Genomic DNA, 14,387 nt, shown 5'->3' with positions numbered 1-14,387 from the left:
GCTCAGGGAGACCCAGTCAGATTGCTAACTTATAGCACTGTATGATAACACAGGCGTGTTGTTTTAATCCACTAAATTTGCAGTAATTTGTTTATGGCTACAACAGAAGGTTCTAATCTAGATGCATTAATAAGGTTTAAAATCCAGCTTCATGAATTCTTTTTCAAGTCACTGGTTCCCTTGTTAAGAACTCTGAACAACGATCTCTCTTGTATCTTCAACCCTATACGTCACCTCGTTTGCTGCGGCTCTCTGTTCTTCTCTCCCTCTGCTGGGAAGCATCTGTGCGACCACCCCTTCCTTAGGAAGGCACGGCAGCATTCTTCTCCCCAGTTTACTTCACCTGGCCATACGGAAACTGCTAACATTCCCTAGCTTTTCCTCACAGGTTTATTCAACCAAAAAAGCCTCAATACCCCCCAAAATGGGAATGGTTAAGTAAAAATAGATATATCTATCCTCAATTGAATACTATACGTCACTTAGAATTAGAGCCATTGAAAAGCAATCTTCTACTTGATTACATAGTTATGACATATTAAATGAGAAAGAATTTTTGAAAAGTTTTACTGCATAAAAATATGCATAGAGATTACAACAAACCCTAGCAGTGGTTGTGTTAGTGAAATAAGATGCATTTCTTCTATTTTTCCAAATTTTATATATTGTGACTATAAGCTGTATCAAAAAGCATTAAATGACATTAAATTTGTAACATAATCCACATACAGATACCAACTCTCATAAGTAAGATTTCCCATCTCTCTCTTGACTTGATTAAGCTGCAGCAATTACTCCAGTACAGCCTTGGGGTGCGATTGTGTGTGTGTGTGAGTGTATGCAAATTGGTCTTCTTTCCCTGTTAGAATATAAACTTCTTGAGTTAAGGGACCACATCTATTAGCTCCTTTGTACATAATGACAGTGTCCATTATAGTGCCCTTAACATAATAGGCTGATTTTAACAAAATGCTAACTCTCGACAAGTACATCTCTAAGAAGGCATCAAATTTTCCATACAGATGTAAAAAGAAAAATAATTCAAAGACAATAAATAATAGAAAAGAATATATTCTTTCTAATTTATTAATATCTTACAAGACACCTGGAACACCCCCACAATAACCACTGAGCTAAAAGCCTATGTTGCTGTATGTAGAAAAGGAAATAAATAGTTTAAGGTACTAGTACAGGCTGGAAACAGGTGATGAGAAAGAGCTGACAAACAACTGAAGCTTGTGGACCAGGCTAACAAGGCTTTCATCTCAGCCCCCAATTGGTAGAAGTCTATGTACTAAAGTTTTTTCTGGCACATGAATTGTTACACAGTTTTCTAATTTCAAAATGAGAACTAATTCAAACAGAAGATTGAAAACTGTACCACTCTGGATATCGGGAAAAGCCTTCTTACAGAGATTGCATTTCTGATGTAAAATCTGTGACAGCATATTCTTTAGAGGAATAAATAGAAATATATGTACATATTAACCAAATACTGCATTAGGAAAAAAATTCACAAAAGTTGTCTGTAATAATAGCAACTGAAAGAAGATGCTTTCATTATTTTAAAGGATTTTAAGATAAAGGTCAATATAAACATTTGCTTACAAATTCAGGATGGATTACAAGTTAATCCATGTGATCCAGTCCAAGCATTTACTTTGCTCACTTGTTTTTATCTTTGGTTGATTACTATTTCATTGTTGAGCTGAAACATGCTAATAAAATTAGGATAAACAATGTAACAAATACCATGTTTTTTAAATTAGTTACTCTTTAATTAAGTGCAAAATATTAAATGAGAGCAACTACTAAAGTGATCTATTACATGCTGTCCCCCATTCATCTCATATCTTGAGGAGGAGGGGTGAAGGAGGAAGATACACACACTGCAGGGCAAGGTGTTATTCTTAAGGGAAAAAAATCTCAATCACACAACTAAAGCTATCACATGTAGAACGTGGGCTGCAAGTTCTCCTCTCCAGTCTCACCTGTTTAAACCTTACACTTGTATGTGACATAATAAATAAAAATAATAATCTTTAACACACACCTTTGATAGTCTACTACCATTTCATAAATATCATCCCACAGGTACCATCATTAGGATAGCAAAGATATTTATTTATAGTAAACTTCTATACTCACAGTCACATATCCCAAGACCTTTATATATCTCCAAATTAAAAAACCAGTACACTATGTAAATCACCCTAGAAAATGCAGTGACATATGAGAATGACAGTAGAGTGACACTGAGGTGTAGATTCATCTTAAGATATGTGATCTGGGGAAAACAGAAATAACGATTTACAAACATTCTCTGGCATTTTGGAATTGAACATGTTTTTGTAAGTCTAAGCAAGCTTATTTCTTCCAATTGAGAAGTTCTTGGTATCAGTTTTGAAAAATAGTAAAACATTATGGGATAATTCATTAATCTCTTTTGAGGGAAGGGAAGTGTAGTACTTTTCATTAGAAAAGTTAAGTTTTCTTAACATGAACTTCCTGAGGCTCCAACAACAAGCTTTCAAATAGGGATAATGATAAATGACTGTCTGTCATTCTCACTGGGGTGTTCTGAGCATGAACTAAAAAGCCAGGTTGGAAACTACTTTGTAAACTCTAGCTAGCTAGAGTTTTTCATCCCATCTCTTCCCACCTCTTCTAAAAACTTGCCCCTTCAATTATTTCATCTTATCCCGATAGACCTCACGTCTCCCTTAACCTGTAAGTAGGTTCATCTTTCCAATCTTAAGAGAAAAATAAAACATTTCTTCAACCATGAAGCTCGTGGACCTAGTCCTCTTTCCTTCCTTGCTCTACCAGGAGCAGCCTACGCTCCCCGTATCTCCAGACTCATGTCTCATTTACTCCTTGACTCTTCACAGGAATCAGACCCGTCTGTACCGTCACAATATTGTGGCTAAGCCACCAGTGGCTCCCACGTGTCTAATCCAACTGACGTTATGTGGTTCTGACCTGACTTTCCATGGCATTTGACAGTGTTTTCCATTCCTTTTTGAAATCTTTCCTTTAGCATCTTTGAGACCACCATCCCTTGCTGTGTTCCTGTTTCATTCAAGATTCCTCTCTGGTATTTTTACTGGTTTCTCTTTTAACTCATCTCCTACCTCCATCACTGCCCATCACAAGTCACTTAAAGACTGATGTTCTGAGGGTTCTATTCAGAACCACTTCCCCTTTTCTTGTCACTCTATACTCTCTCGCTGAGTGATCTCAACCATTTCTCTGATTTTAACCATCATCTGTACAGTGCTGATTAGCAAATGTCTCTCTCTGGTACAAACCTCACTCTTCAACTGTGGTCTACATTCAGCTACTTACTAAACATTCCTCCATATGCTCCACAGGGATCTGAAGTTTACAGTGTCTGCAACTACTGAACCTATCATCTCAGCAACCATATTCATTCCCTAATCCCCTTGTCTTCCTTTATTCTCCTTCTTAGTTAATAACATCATCCCCCAAGTGAAATTAAAGTTCAGTCCAACCTGAGTACCCACTGTGAGCCACTACTGGGCTATGGAGTATGGAATCAAAACAAGTCAGTCATGGCCTCATTACTTAAGGAAATAACTCAGTGCTGGATACAGTTCAATTAATAAAATTATGTACTCTATGTTTAACTCTATTACAAAGGTTTACAAATTTTGTAACGTGTTTAAGTGCCTATCTCTCAAATGAAATCAAAACTGTAAATTCCTCGAGAACAGAAAAGTCTTATGTTTTTTATTCCAAGCACATAATAGCACCAATGAATGGATGAATACAACTAATGCATAAAATAAGCTTTTATTTCCATAAGATATTACAGCAAAATGTTTTTCTGTGCTTATTTTAACTTTTAACTAGAGAACTAGGTTCAATTAAGAAAATTTGGACACATCACTTCTACATTCTCAGAATAATATACGTTGTTAAGCAATACCCTAGATAATTAGGTTGGTAAAGTGTTTCACTAATTCTCTTTGACTGTCTTAAGTCCTGTAAAATGATTTGAGAATTTCTCTGTATTGCTACTTCAATTTTCACAGGTATTTGTATCATCTCCCAAATTCATTTTATGGACAAATTTAATTAAAATGCTATCCATCATTCCCCTTTGATCATTAGAGGCACTAAACAAAATTAGACCTAATAATTATTCTCAGTCTCAACCTCCTAATGACCATGCCCTCTAGGTAACATTTAAACTAGGATACAGTTCATGCAAATCAAGGATGATTATTTTTTCTAACAAGATTATCATAAGAATCTTTTAAACCAAATAGTGTTCTTTCTTATTTTGACCTAAGCAAAAGGAAGGTAAAAGAAAAACATTACACTGAGACAGCCAAAAGAGACAATTCACATGCTTCAAAGGCATATCACAAGGTTACTTTGTACAACAGGAAGCATCAAACTAGCCACATCAGCTGCCACCCTACATACAGACGTCTCTGACACGGTAATAAAATGAGAAACCATTTGGTTTACCAATAATAAAAAAGCAACATCAGTTGGTGCATATTACATGTAGTATCTGGCCCTGGTTGCCTAGCAACCAGTCATGAGTGAACTCCACAGAGAATGAAAGCCCTAAACAAATGTACAGTTTGTGCAAGTTCCAAGGACTCGAGGAGACAAATCAGTAGTTAATCTAAATTCTAGCTGACAATTAGCATACTGAGATGGAGGAAGGAGAATCCATCACTACCGCACAGAATCAAGCATTAACTAGAGGTGAGATTCAGCCTTCCAGGTTTATATCTTCTGAACCAGTGGTTTTACAGGAAAAAATTGTGACAATGTGATTTATAAATTATAAAAACTTTATGCAGAAAAAACCAACAAAATATCACTATTATAATATGCATCCATTCATTCATGTGTTTTGTTAAACACATAATGAATAACTATCATGTGCCAGATACTGTCCCAGCCACCGGAAATAAAAATATAGCAGTCACTTTACAAGCTCTTGAGCAGCTCATTCTATAATGGAGTAATAAGACAAGCAAACAAGTAATTACAACACCATAAGTCCCGTAATACAGAGGTAGCCATAGGGTATTAGTGGAAACACATATGAAAAAACATGGGATTCAGACTGGGGGTAGGGAAGATGGGAACTAAATGGTCAGGGAAAACTTAAGAGAGAAGGTGACACGAGCCAAGTCTTAAAGGACGTGCAGAGGTTAGCTGAGTAATAGAAGTGAGGAAAACGGAGAAGAGCATTTCGGGCAGAAGGAAAAACATTTCCAGGGCACAGAGGTGAACAAAAGCACGTTGTATTAGAGGAACTTCAAGGCATTTGGTGGCATTAGAAGTTAGGGTGCCAGTAGTGAAAGAGGAGTCCAAAGAGACAGGCCAGGCTCCTTCCAGAAGGACTTCATATACCAACCAAAAAGTTCACACTTCATCCGGAATGAAACTGAGGAGACAGAAGGTTTTAAGCCAAGGAATAGTACAATCACTCCAGCAATGAAATGAAATATCTTAGGAGAAAGCAGGCATCCAGGAGAACAAATATGAGGCTACTATAGTACAAGAGATGCTCAGGAGATAAAGTCATCAAAGATTTGGATGGGCAGGAGAGGGGGGCAGGGGAAGCGACTCAAACATGACTCACTAACACAGTGCTCCAGGAAATGAAACAACTATGTACAGTATCTGCCACTCAGTCCCTCATGAAATGTTAGTCCAGACGCCCATCCTCCAACAAAACAATTATACAGAGGTTACAAAGTGTCTGTCTGGGAAGGAAAAGTTACTAGAGAGAAGGGTAAAAGAGGAGGAAAAGAGGAAGAAGGGAGGGAGGGGAAGAGGAAAACTATAGAATACTAAAAGATATTAGAAATTAACATCCATCCAAGTTTCTCAACGAGAAGTAATATTCTAAGTTTTAAAAGCATAAAAAGAAACCATAAAGGAAAATACTATTGGTGCTTGGATACATAAAACTTGAAAACGGCAGTACCTTGGATAATGCAACATAATCAAAAACTTTCAGATAAAAAGTAACTATCCTTTATATTTAAAGTACATAAGCTCAAATAAAAGCAGGAGATGCTATCAATAAGTGGGCAAAGATACAGATAACTAATCCCACCCCAGAAGAGAAATGGATAATAAAATGTTTCAAAATCTTTCTTGCTAATAACCAATGCAATGCATATGATCACAACAGTATCTCTACGGCTAACCTACTAAATTAGCAGCTGTTTTGGCTGCCCCCATGTTGTTCAGGGTACAGTAACATGGGGGCTCTTGTACAACACGAAAGCATAAGTAGAATAAGGGTTTTGAAAAAGAAATACATATAGATAAATCTCTAAAATGGTTGATATGCTTTGACAAAGCAATTCCACTTCTGAAAACCTATGCTAAGGAAATGATAAAAAATACAGACAAAGGTTTACATATAGCATTTTCTATACTAGTGAAAAAAACCTGGAAATTGCCTAAATGCTCCCAAAGAGAGATAAATACACTATAGTACAAGAAAATCTCACGTAGTCACTAAAAATTATGTTTTTGGAGAGATTTTAATAACAGAAAAAAGTCTTACAATGTTTATTTTAAAATAAAAAAATAGCAAATTATATAAAAGTACAATTTCAACACTGGGTTTTAAAACAGCATAGAGGAAAGAAGTATTACTTTCGAATAGTGACGACAGGTTTTTCCTCTTTCTTTTCTGTATTTTCTAAGTTTGTTTTTTAAATAACGAGGATATATTATTTTTGTATTTAGAGAACAAATCCCACCTATTTAAAATATCCCCAAGAAAACAAATGGGGCTCCCAAAAGTTTCCCTTCACCTTGTAGTTAACTAAACAGCTCATTCCTCTGAGATCTGTCAGTAGTCAGTCATCTCTATGCATTTTAACTTAAACTTCTTAAGTTGTTCTACACACTTCTATCGAATTAAAAGTTTTCTATAGTAGCCTAAAATCAAAGGTAACAAGCATATCATATTAAGGAACTTCAACTTAAATCACAGCATTAAAACAAGAAAAAAATTTAAGTTTTTAGTAAGTGAAGGTGTTTTAACCAGTTTAACATACTTCACCCAATTTAATGCACTTGAATTTATAAGCATAACAAGGCGGTGCCTTTGTATTACCTGAGGTGGTTAAGCAGAGGCTGAAGTCTCTCATCGGACTGCACGGCAGGCAAGGACCTGGCTGTCAACTAAAAGCAGAGAACAGGGTTAGTAAAAGCAGCAGAGGCCACAGACTGAACAGTTTGAATACTAAATGCAAAATAGGAACGGGGAGAGCAGAAGGAGAGGGCGTACTTAAAATGGAAGGACAGTTTTCTCTGTTTAAATCAAAGAATTGTATGGAAAGCTGATTTATTATGTGATTAAAGCTAGCTATATGGCCCTAAGGCTTGTAGGGCATATCAGTGAGTTTAGAAGTAAAGAAAAAAGGAGCAAAACAAAGAATAAGAAGGGAGTATCCATATGAGTTCACGAAAAAGCCTCTAGTCATGAAAATATTATCTTTGCAAATAAAAATGGAAAAACTTCTAAATTTCTAGCAACAAACCTTACAGCACTGAATCCTCAGATGATGAAGAAATTGGGGAGAGGGACTTCCATTTATAGCTAAGCCACTGTGAAACTGGTTACACGCAGAAGTGTATACACACACACACATACACACAACCATGCATTCCTTCATTTTGACAACCACATTACTAAAAGAAACCAAGACTATCTTTTAAACATACAAAAGCAACTCAAAGTATTTAATATTGAAATATGACCCCAAATTGATCTAGGAAACAAAATGCAAGAGCCAAGGCTTTGTTGTTCTTTTTTTTTTTTTTTTTTTGGTGAGGAAAATTGGCCCTGAGCTAACATCTGTTGCCAATCTTCCTCTTTTTTTTTTGCTTAAGGAAGATTGTTGCTGAGCTAACATCTGTGGCAATCTTCCCCTACTTTGTACATGGGATGCCACGACAGCATGGCTTGATGCACGGTGTGCTAGGTCTGCACCTGGGATCAGAACCTGCGAACCCCAGGCGCTGAAGCGGAGCACGCAAACTTAACCACTATGCCACTGGCAAGCCCCCTAAAGCTTTATCCTTAAATACTGTGCATCAAGTTGACAATTTATCATAGAAATGTGAGCCTCTGATATACTTTATTGTAATAATATGAATTATATCTTTATTTTTCTCTCTGTTCTTAAGAGGAAGCCCTCTTATTAAGAATTTGACCCAAAGAAATTAAAAACATTCAGCCAAAGTAATTAGATAGCTTGAAGTAACCTTAATAAAACATCAAGACAAAAATAAAAGATAAATTTCTTCTGGATTCAATGATGTCAAACAGTTCCTGTATTCTACTAATAAATCATTTGACAATTCACAACAGAGAACTTTCCTTAAAACAAACAACAAACTGCAAGGTATCCATTGGTTTTACATAGAGAGTCCTCCCTCTGTAATTATTTCACGCATTAATTAAACCTTCCTGGGGGCTGGCCTGGTGGCATCGTGGTTAAGTTCGCGTGCTCTGCTTCGGTGGCCCAGGGTTCTCGGGTTCAGATCCCGGTTTAGACCTACCCACCACTCCTCAGGCCACGCTGTGGCAGTGTCACACGTGCAAAGTAGAGGAGGACGGGCACAGATGTGAGCTCAGAGACAGTCTTCCTCAACAAAAAGAGGAAGATTGGCAAGAGACCTCAGCTCAAAGCCAGTCTTCCTCATACACACACACACATACAAACACAAATTCTGAAAATGGAAAACACTTAATTCATCAAACTTAATTTTCAATATTATGCAAATAAAATTAAACTAGCACTTTTAAAAATCTAACAAACACTATATTTGTGAAAACATGTTGACCAAAATGCCATCTATGAAGTCATTTTTATTAAATCATCTAATAATAATGGAGAAACATTCCCAATTTTGTGAGTCAATACTATCAATGGTTATCAACTAATCTAAAACACAGTAAAGTGAGACAATTAGTCTGTGGCAATTTTTGCACAAGCAAAAGACTCTCAGTACCCCTAGGAATGTTAAGTCTAGTATTCATGACACACGAAATGTTATCACAGGTTCATAAACAAAATGCTCTAATACTTCAATACATCCTGTATCTGCTAATGTCAAATCCCTTTACAAAATTGTTCCAGAGATTTCATGGCTCAGAACCAAAGCTATGCTCTAAAAAGATTAAAATAATATATCTAGATATTTCAAAAGTCAATTTTCTGAAAACAGATGGAGCAGACAGACTGGGCTTTTTCAGCTGCTTCTGTCATCTATGTCCCATGCTTTCTAATCAAACCGTCTTTTCTAAATGAAAACAAACAAAAATACCTCAGTAACAGTAAAATATTCCTGAACGTCTGTTCACTCCATGTAGGAAATAACTCTCAACTCCACTCCTATCCTAATCTCAGCCTTCACATCCTTTGTCCTAAACTATTAATACAGCTCCCTTCACTGTTGATCCTGCCTCCATTCTTGCCTCGTTCCTAATTTATTCTCCACACCAAGGCCAGAGCGAAATTTTCAAAATGAGAAGTTAGCCACCCTCCTAATTAAAACCACTTAAAATTCCTTTAGGCTCTCAGGCTAATGTTATTACATCTAGTCTTTCATCAGACATTTTCTTAAAATTCTCCTCTTGGGCCACACTGCTGAAACCCTAGGCAGAGAATGAGCATGACTGACCATCCAGCTTCTGCCAGCCCCACAAGACACCACGGGAGGACGTCGGGTAGAAACCAGCCATAGCTCCAGGTTCTGGAACACAAGTGACCAGGAATTTGATTCCCTCCCCACCCCTTGCCCACTCCCACAACTTCTTTTCAAGTTTGAATCACTGACGAGAATAATTCCTAAATCATGGGTTAAAGCTCGAGGAAGATTATTTCAAGGAAGATTTTGAGTTTTCCGAAGGTTTGCTTTCAACTTTTAAAACAATTAGCATTTTCAAAAAGAGCACGTATCTCTTCATGTTAAGGAGATGAGGGAAGAAAGCTACTCCAAAGCTCTTTAAAGTGGCAAAGCCATCTGATGACCTTTTGCTGAGAGAATGTAAACTTCATTTGAGGGCCTGCTGGCTCCATCATTTCTTCTGAAATTTCTCTCTGAGCCCAAGCGGCTACTATCCGTGACTGGACTCCGAAGGGCACGACATCCCCAGCCCTTGCAAGATAACGGATGTTTAATAAACATTTATTGATTGTGTGATAAACCCGAAGCTTGCAACTGTGTAATTCCATTAATTGATTAAAATAAAAGTATATCTGCATCTATATTTCATAGTTAAAGCTTTCCAAATTCCTGCTTTGAGCAATCCTAAATCTAAATGAAGACTAAATTAAATCACAACCATCAGCCTCCCAAGAAAGCTACACGCTATCACAACAAGGCTTCCAGCACGGAGGACTTTCCACTACAACCTGAAATGAGAATTTGTCTAGTATAAATACACTGTGGTTTCCACATATGTTTTAGCTGTTTGTTTTTATAGAAGGTACAACAATGTCCTTGACACGTCAATCAGCAAGAACAAAAGGGAGAAAAGATCTATCACAGTTCACATGTGCGAAGCCGAGATGGCTTGCTTGAGTCAGGGCTGTTTCATGGGAACCATAACAAAAGCTGGCATAACAGTGTAGCTTATTTTTTTGTTATTGTTGAGAAGTTGGAGGTGAGCTGTTCAGATGTCCTTTCATTATTTAGAATATATCTAGCACACTGAATTAACCAATGCAAGGTTTGTGCTGCTGTCTTCACGCAAGTATAACAGATTACTGATTCTTAAATAAATGTCATGTTAAAGATTAGTATCATTGAGTATATCTTGTGATTTGCCATACTACTTGGGCATAAAAAATAATAACGTATTTTGGCAACTAATAATTCTCCTTTTAATGACAATAAATATAGCACAGATACAAAGGTACAAAAGACAAAAGAGTCTGGAGGTGTCTTGTCCAACCTTGTCATTTGACTCCTGAGGAAGCCGCGTTCTTCAGGCCACAAGGCGCTAGCTGCGGGCTCACACACAGAGCCTGGGTTGGCGCTGAGATCAGGACCCCTGAGTCCAGGGCACCCTCCACTGCCACAGCACGACTCCAAGCTCCCCCACACTTTGCTCGTAAGCCAGTCAGAGAACTTTGCCAGATCCCAGCGTGCTTCAGTCTCCTCTCATTCCCTCTTCAAAACAGGACACCATGCTTCAGGATTCACAAACCCATGGATTTTCAGTCTTGAAGATTCCCAATTGCACTGATGGTTCCTTCACATCACTGGGGATTTGGCTCAGATGCAACCTCCTCTCAGAAGTCTACTAAGCACCACATGTATTCTACTACTCAGGCATCTCACAACATTTACCACTATCTAAATTAACTTTGCTTGGGTCTTTCTCTCCCCATCAGCGCAGGAACTTTTTCTGTCTTGCCCATCACATTTCCCCCACTGCTTAGAACACTACATGGTGTGACATGCAGTAGGCACTCAATAAACACTGTAGAGTGAATGAAAGGTTCAGCTCTCTCAATATTTCCAGTAGAAGCGTGAGTTTAGAAAAGTCTGCCCTAGACACTGACCCTTTCGGTCTTGCATTTCTAAAGTTTTCATAAGTGAATATGATCCACCAACTAGAGGGGCCACTCACATTTCTCTTGTCATTTCTAGATGAAAGAAGTATCTTAAGTCCTCCCTTAAAAGGAGCGCAAATGCTCCAACACTAAATGCAGTTGAAACTATGGTTCCCTGGTTCAAAGGAAACAAGGAGACCAAAACTAACAGCTCAAAACTCAAAACACAGGCACTACCAAAAAGGTAATCACAACATAGTTCCTTCCTTCTAATCTATGTCTGTTTGGGTTTTGTGCATTTTTTTAATCATTAAATGATAGCTACAAATAAAGCAGAAATGTCAACTCAAGATACATTTTTCCTAACATTACTAAAATTTCAAAACATACATCAAAGTTCAAAAACTTTTCCAATGAAGACTCTAAAAAAAAACCTCAAAAATTTATAGAAAGTGGATAAGGAAGAGAGAGTGCAGGGGGATTGTGACTACTGAAATAAGACTCACTCAGACAGATGTAAAGAAACATCCTTTGTCATTTATACAACAATGCTAAAATTCAAGAGGTGTATTAAACACTTTTCAAGATACTACTGCTAAATAAATGGGTTGCAGTTTCTGGTAGGTAAATTATTTGGAATGGGAGTCCAAAATAGTAGTCTCAAAACATGCCCACTAGAAAAGGACACAAAGTTTCAAGGACACTGAAATCCAAACGGCAATTAGAAGATAAACTTATTCAAGGATGGGAAAACCTGGGTATAAGGCACGCTTGGTTCTTGCAGCTTTTCAAGAGGAAGGTAAACACAGAAAATATTTTCTTCTTAGACTTTCCAGTTAAATTGGATAAGCATGGAAAAAGTCATTTTTAGAATTATGATTCTGGAGGTAAGTACACGGATGTTGTAAGGAGTTCAAGAGAGGAAGGGAGGGAGGGCTGGCTGACTTTCCAGCAGTGTGCGGAACGGCTTGGGGAGGGTGATCCACAGATCCAAGATGAAGAGTCAAATTACGGCAGAGGCAGTAGCAACAGGCAGGACGACCTGAACGTGAGAAATCTGAAGGAGGTGCACGCTCCGTAACTTTATGCCTAAAACAGGAGAAGTTATGGAGGACACCCAGGTGGGCAGACTGTTCTATTAACTGCAACACAGTGGCTACAGGAAGACAAGGTGGGGTGAGGAAAGGAAATTATTAGTTTTACAGCATGCTGAATTGGGGGTGCTTCTGAATATCCAAGAGGCAACTGAATATATATGGGTCTAGAGCCCAGGAGAAGATGTGGAGCTAAAGGTTTAGATTTAGGTATTATCAGCAAATAATTAGCAAGTAAAGCCACAGATTGGCCTAAAATTCCCAGCGATTTTGCATAAAGCAGGGAGGTGCACTTGTCATTCACTAGTGGTAGCTTATTAGAGCCCTGTGTTGAGAGCTGGTTCCAGCCACATCCCAGACAGAGAACAGGACTGAGTACCACCGTCTGCTCTGGATACAGAATGGGAGGTTAGAGATGTCCGCCAGGTATGTGCTAGCCCTAGAGGCAGGAAGATAATAAGAGAAATAAGGAATTCTGCCAACAGACTTAAAAGTTTAACACTGATTTTTTGCAATTACAGATTTATTAGAGAGAAAGAGAGAATACAAGCAGCAGCTCCTTTAATTGAACTCTTTTGTTGCACACCTAGAATAAATGAATTTCACTCTGTGAAAAATATCTTCCCTGAGGAAAGCACTCTGCCTCCAGCTGTGAAGCTGACTGTTGCTCTTAAAATCCTAAAGGAGACTGTGCTGTCAGCCAGTTGCTATTTCGAAGCAGAATTTTTTAGAGGGGCCTATAGAAAGAAAACATTTTTCATGATTTTCTTCTTCAAATGACAGGCATGAAGGGAGGGAAGAAGGCGGCACAGGAGGTAACTACACAAGTAAATACGGTAAAGGGTTGTAAAGAGTCACTGGACGTTTGCAAAACAAAGGTGACTCAATCAGTTGAAAATGAAGAACAAGAGGGTGGCTTCATTTTAAAATAATAAATCCCTTCTCTCTGAACTACTCACCCAACACTGGCTAAATTAAAACACATAAAAATGACAGGAAAACAATGCTCACTCGGAAAATATTGCTCAATTTTGTTCTCTGGTGTTTTTACCCTCTACCACTCACTCCAGCTTCCTTACAAAACTCAAGAGGGATGACAATATGTGCTTTTATCAAAGTTGTACCTTAAGAGAAATCCAAGGTAGGTAATCAGCACAAGTTAGACACTTCTTTTCACATAACCTTGTTCTACTCAATGCGGCAGCACAGCACTCTCTTCCAGTGACATTGGGGCACTGGCATTTACAAATGACATTTACAAATGACAACGAGACCAAATTTAGGTGTTTTTTTTGTTCTGGGCTGTTTTTTTATTTTTAATAGGCTTCATTTTTCAGAGCAGTTTTAGGGTCACCACAAAATTGAGAGGAAGGTACAAATATTTCCCATATACTCTCTGCCCCGCAGATGCATAGCCTCCCCCTTTATCTACACCTCCCATGAAAATGGTAAATTTAGTACAATTGATGAACCTACACTGACACATCATTATCACCCAAAGTCCACAGTTTACCTTAGGGCTCATTCCTGGTGTTGTACATTGTATGGGTTTGGACAAATGCATGGTGACACGTATCCAAGCATTGTGGTATCATACAGAGTATTTCCACTGCCCTAAAAATCCTCTGTGCTCCACCTATTCATCCCTTCCTCCTCTCTCATTCCTGGCAACCAATGATCTTTTTACTGTCTGCATAGTTTTGCC

The 14,387-nt window shown here is 37.9% G+C and overlaps 1 protein-coding gene across 6 annotated transcripts in view; it reads right to left on the bottom strand.

Moving 5' to 3' along the window:
• PRIM2 (DNA primase subunit 2) overlaps window positions 1-14,387 on the bottom strand; it is a 351,775-nt gene that overhangs the window by 194,821 nt on the left and 142,567 nt on the right. For all 6 annotated transcript variants that reach the window (XR_011530149.1, XM_008517711.2, XM_070586357.1 and 3 more), the window contains exon 8: window positions 7,133-7,200. Coding sequence is in view for 5 of the 6 variants with exons in the window: in XM_008517711.2 (XP_008515933.2) it covers window positions 7,133-7,200 (68 nt within the window). In the remaining variant the exon portion in view is untranslated. The remainder of the gene's footprint in view (window positions 1-7,132; window positions 7,201-14,387) is intronic.

The sequence above is a fragment of the Equus przewalskii genome, chromosome 19 (assembly GCF_037783145.1).
Source record: "Equus przewalskii isolate Varuska chromosome 19, EquPr2, whole genome shotgun sequence".
NCBI classification, from domain to species: domain Eukaryota; kingdom Metazoa; phylum Chordata; class Mammalia; order Perissodactyla; family Equidae; genus Equus; species Equus przewalskii.
Note: the sequence above shows the minus strand (reverse complement) of the source record. Positions and strands in the feature narration are given on the sequence as shown.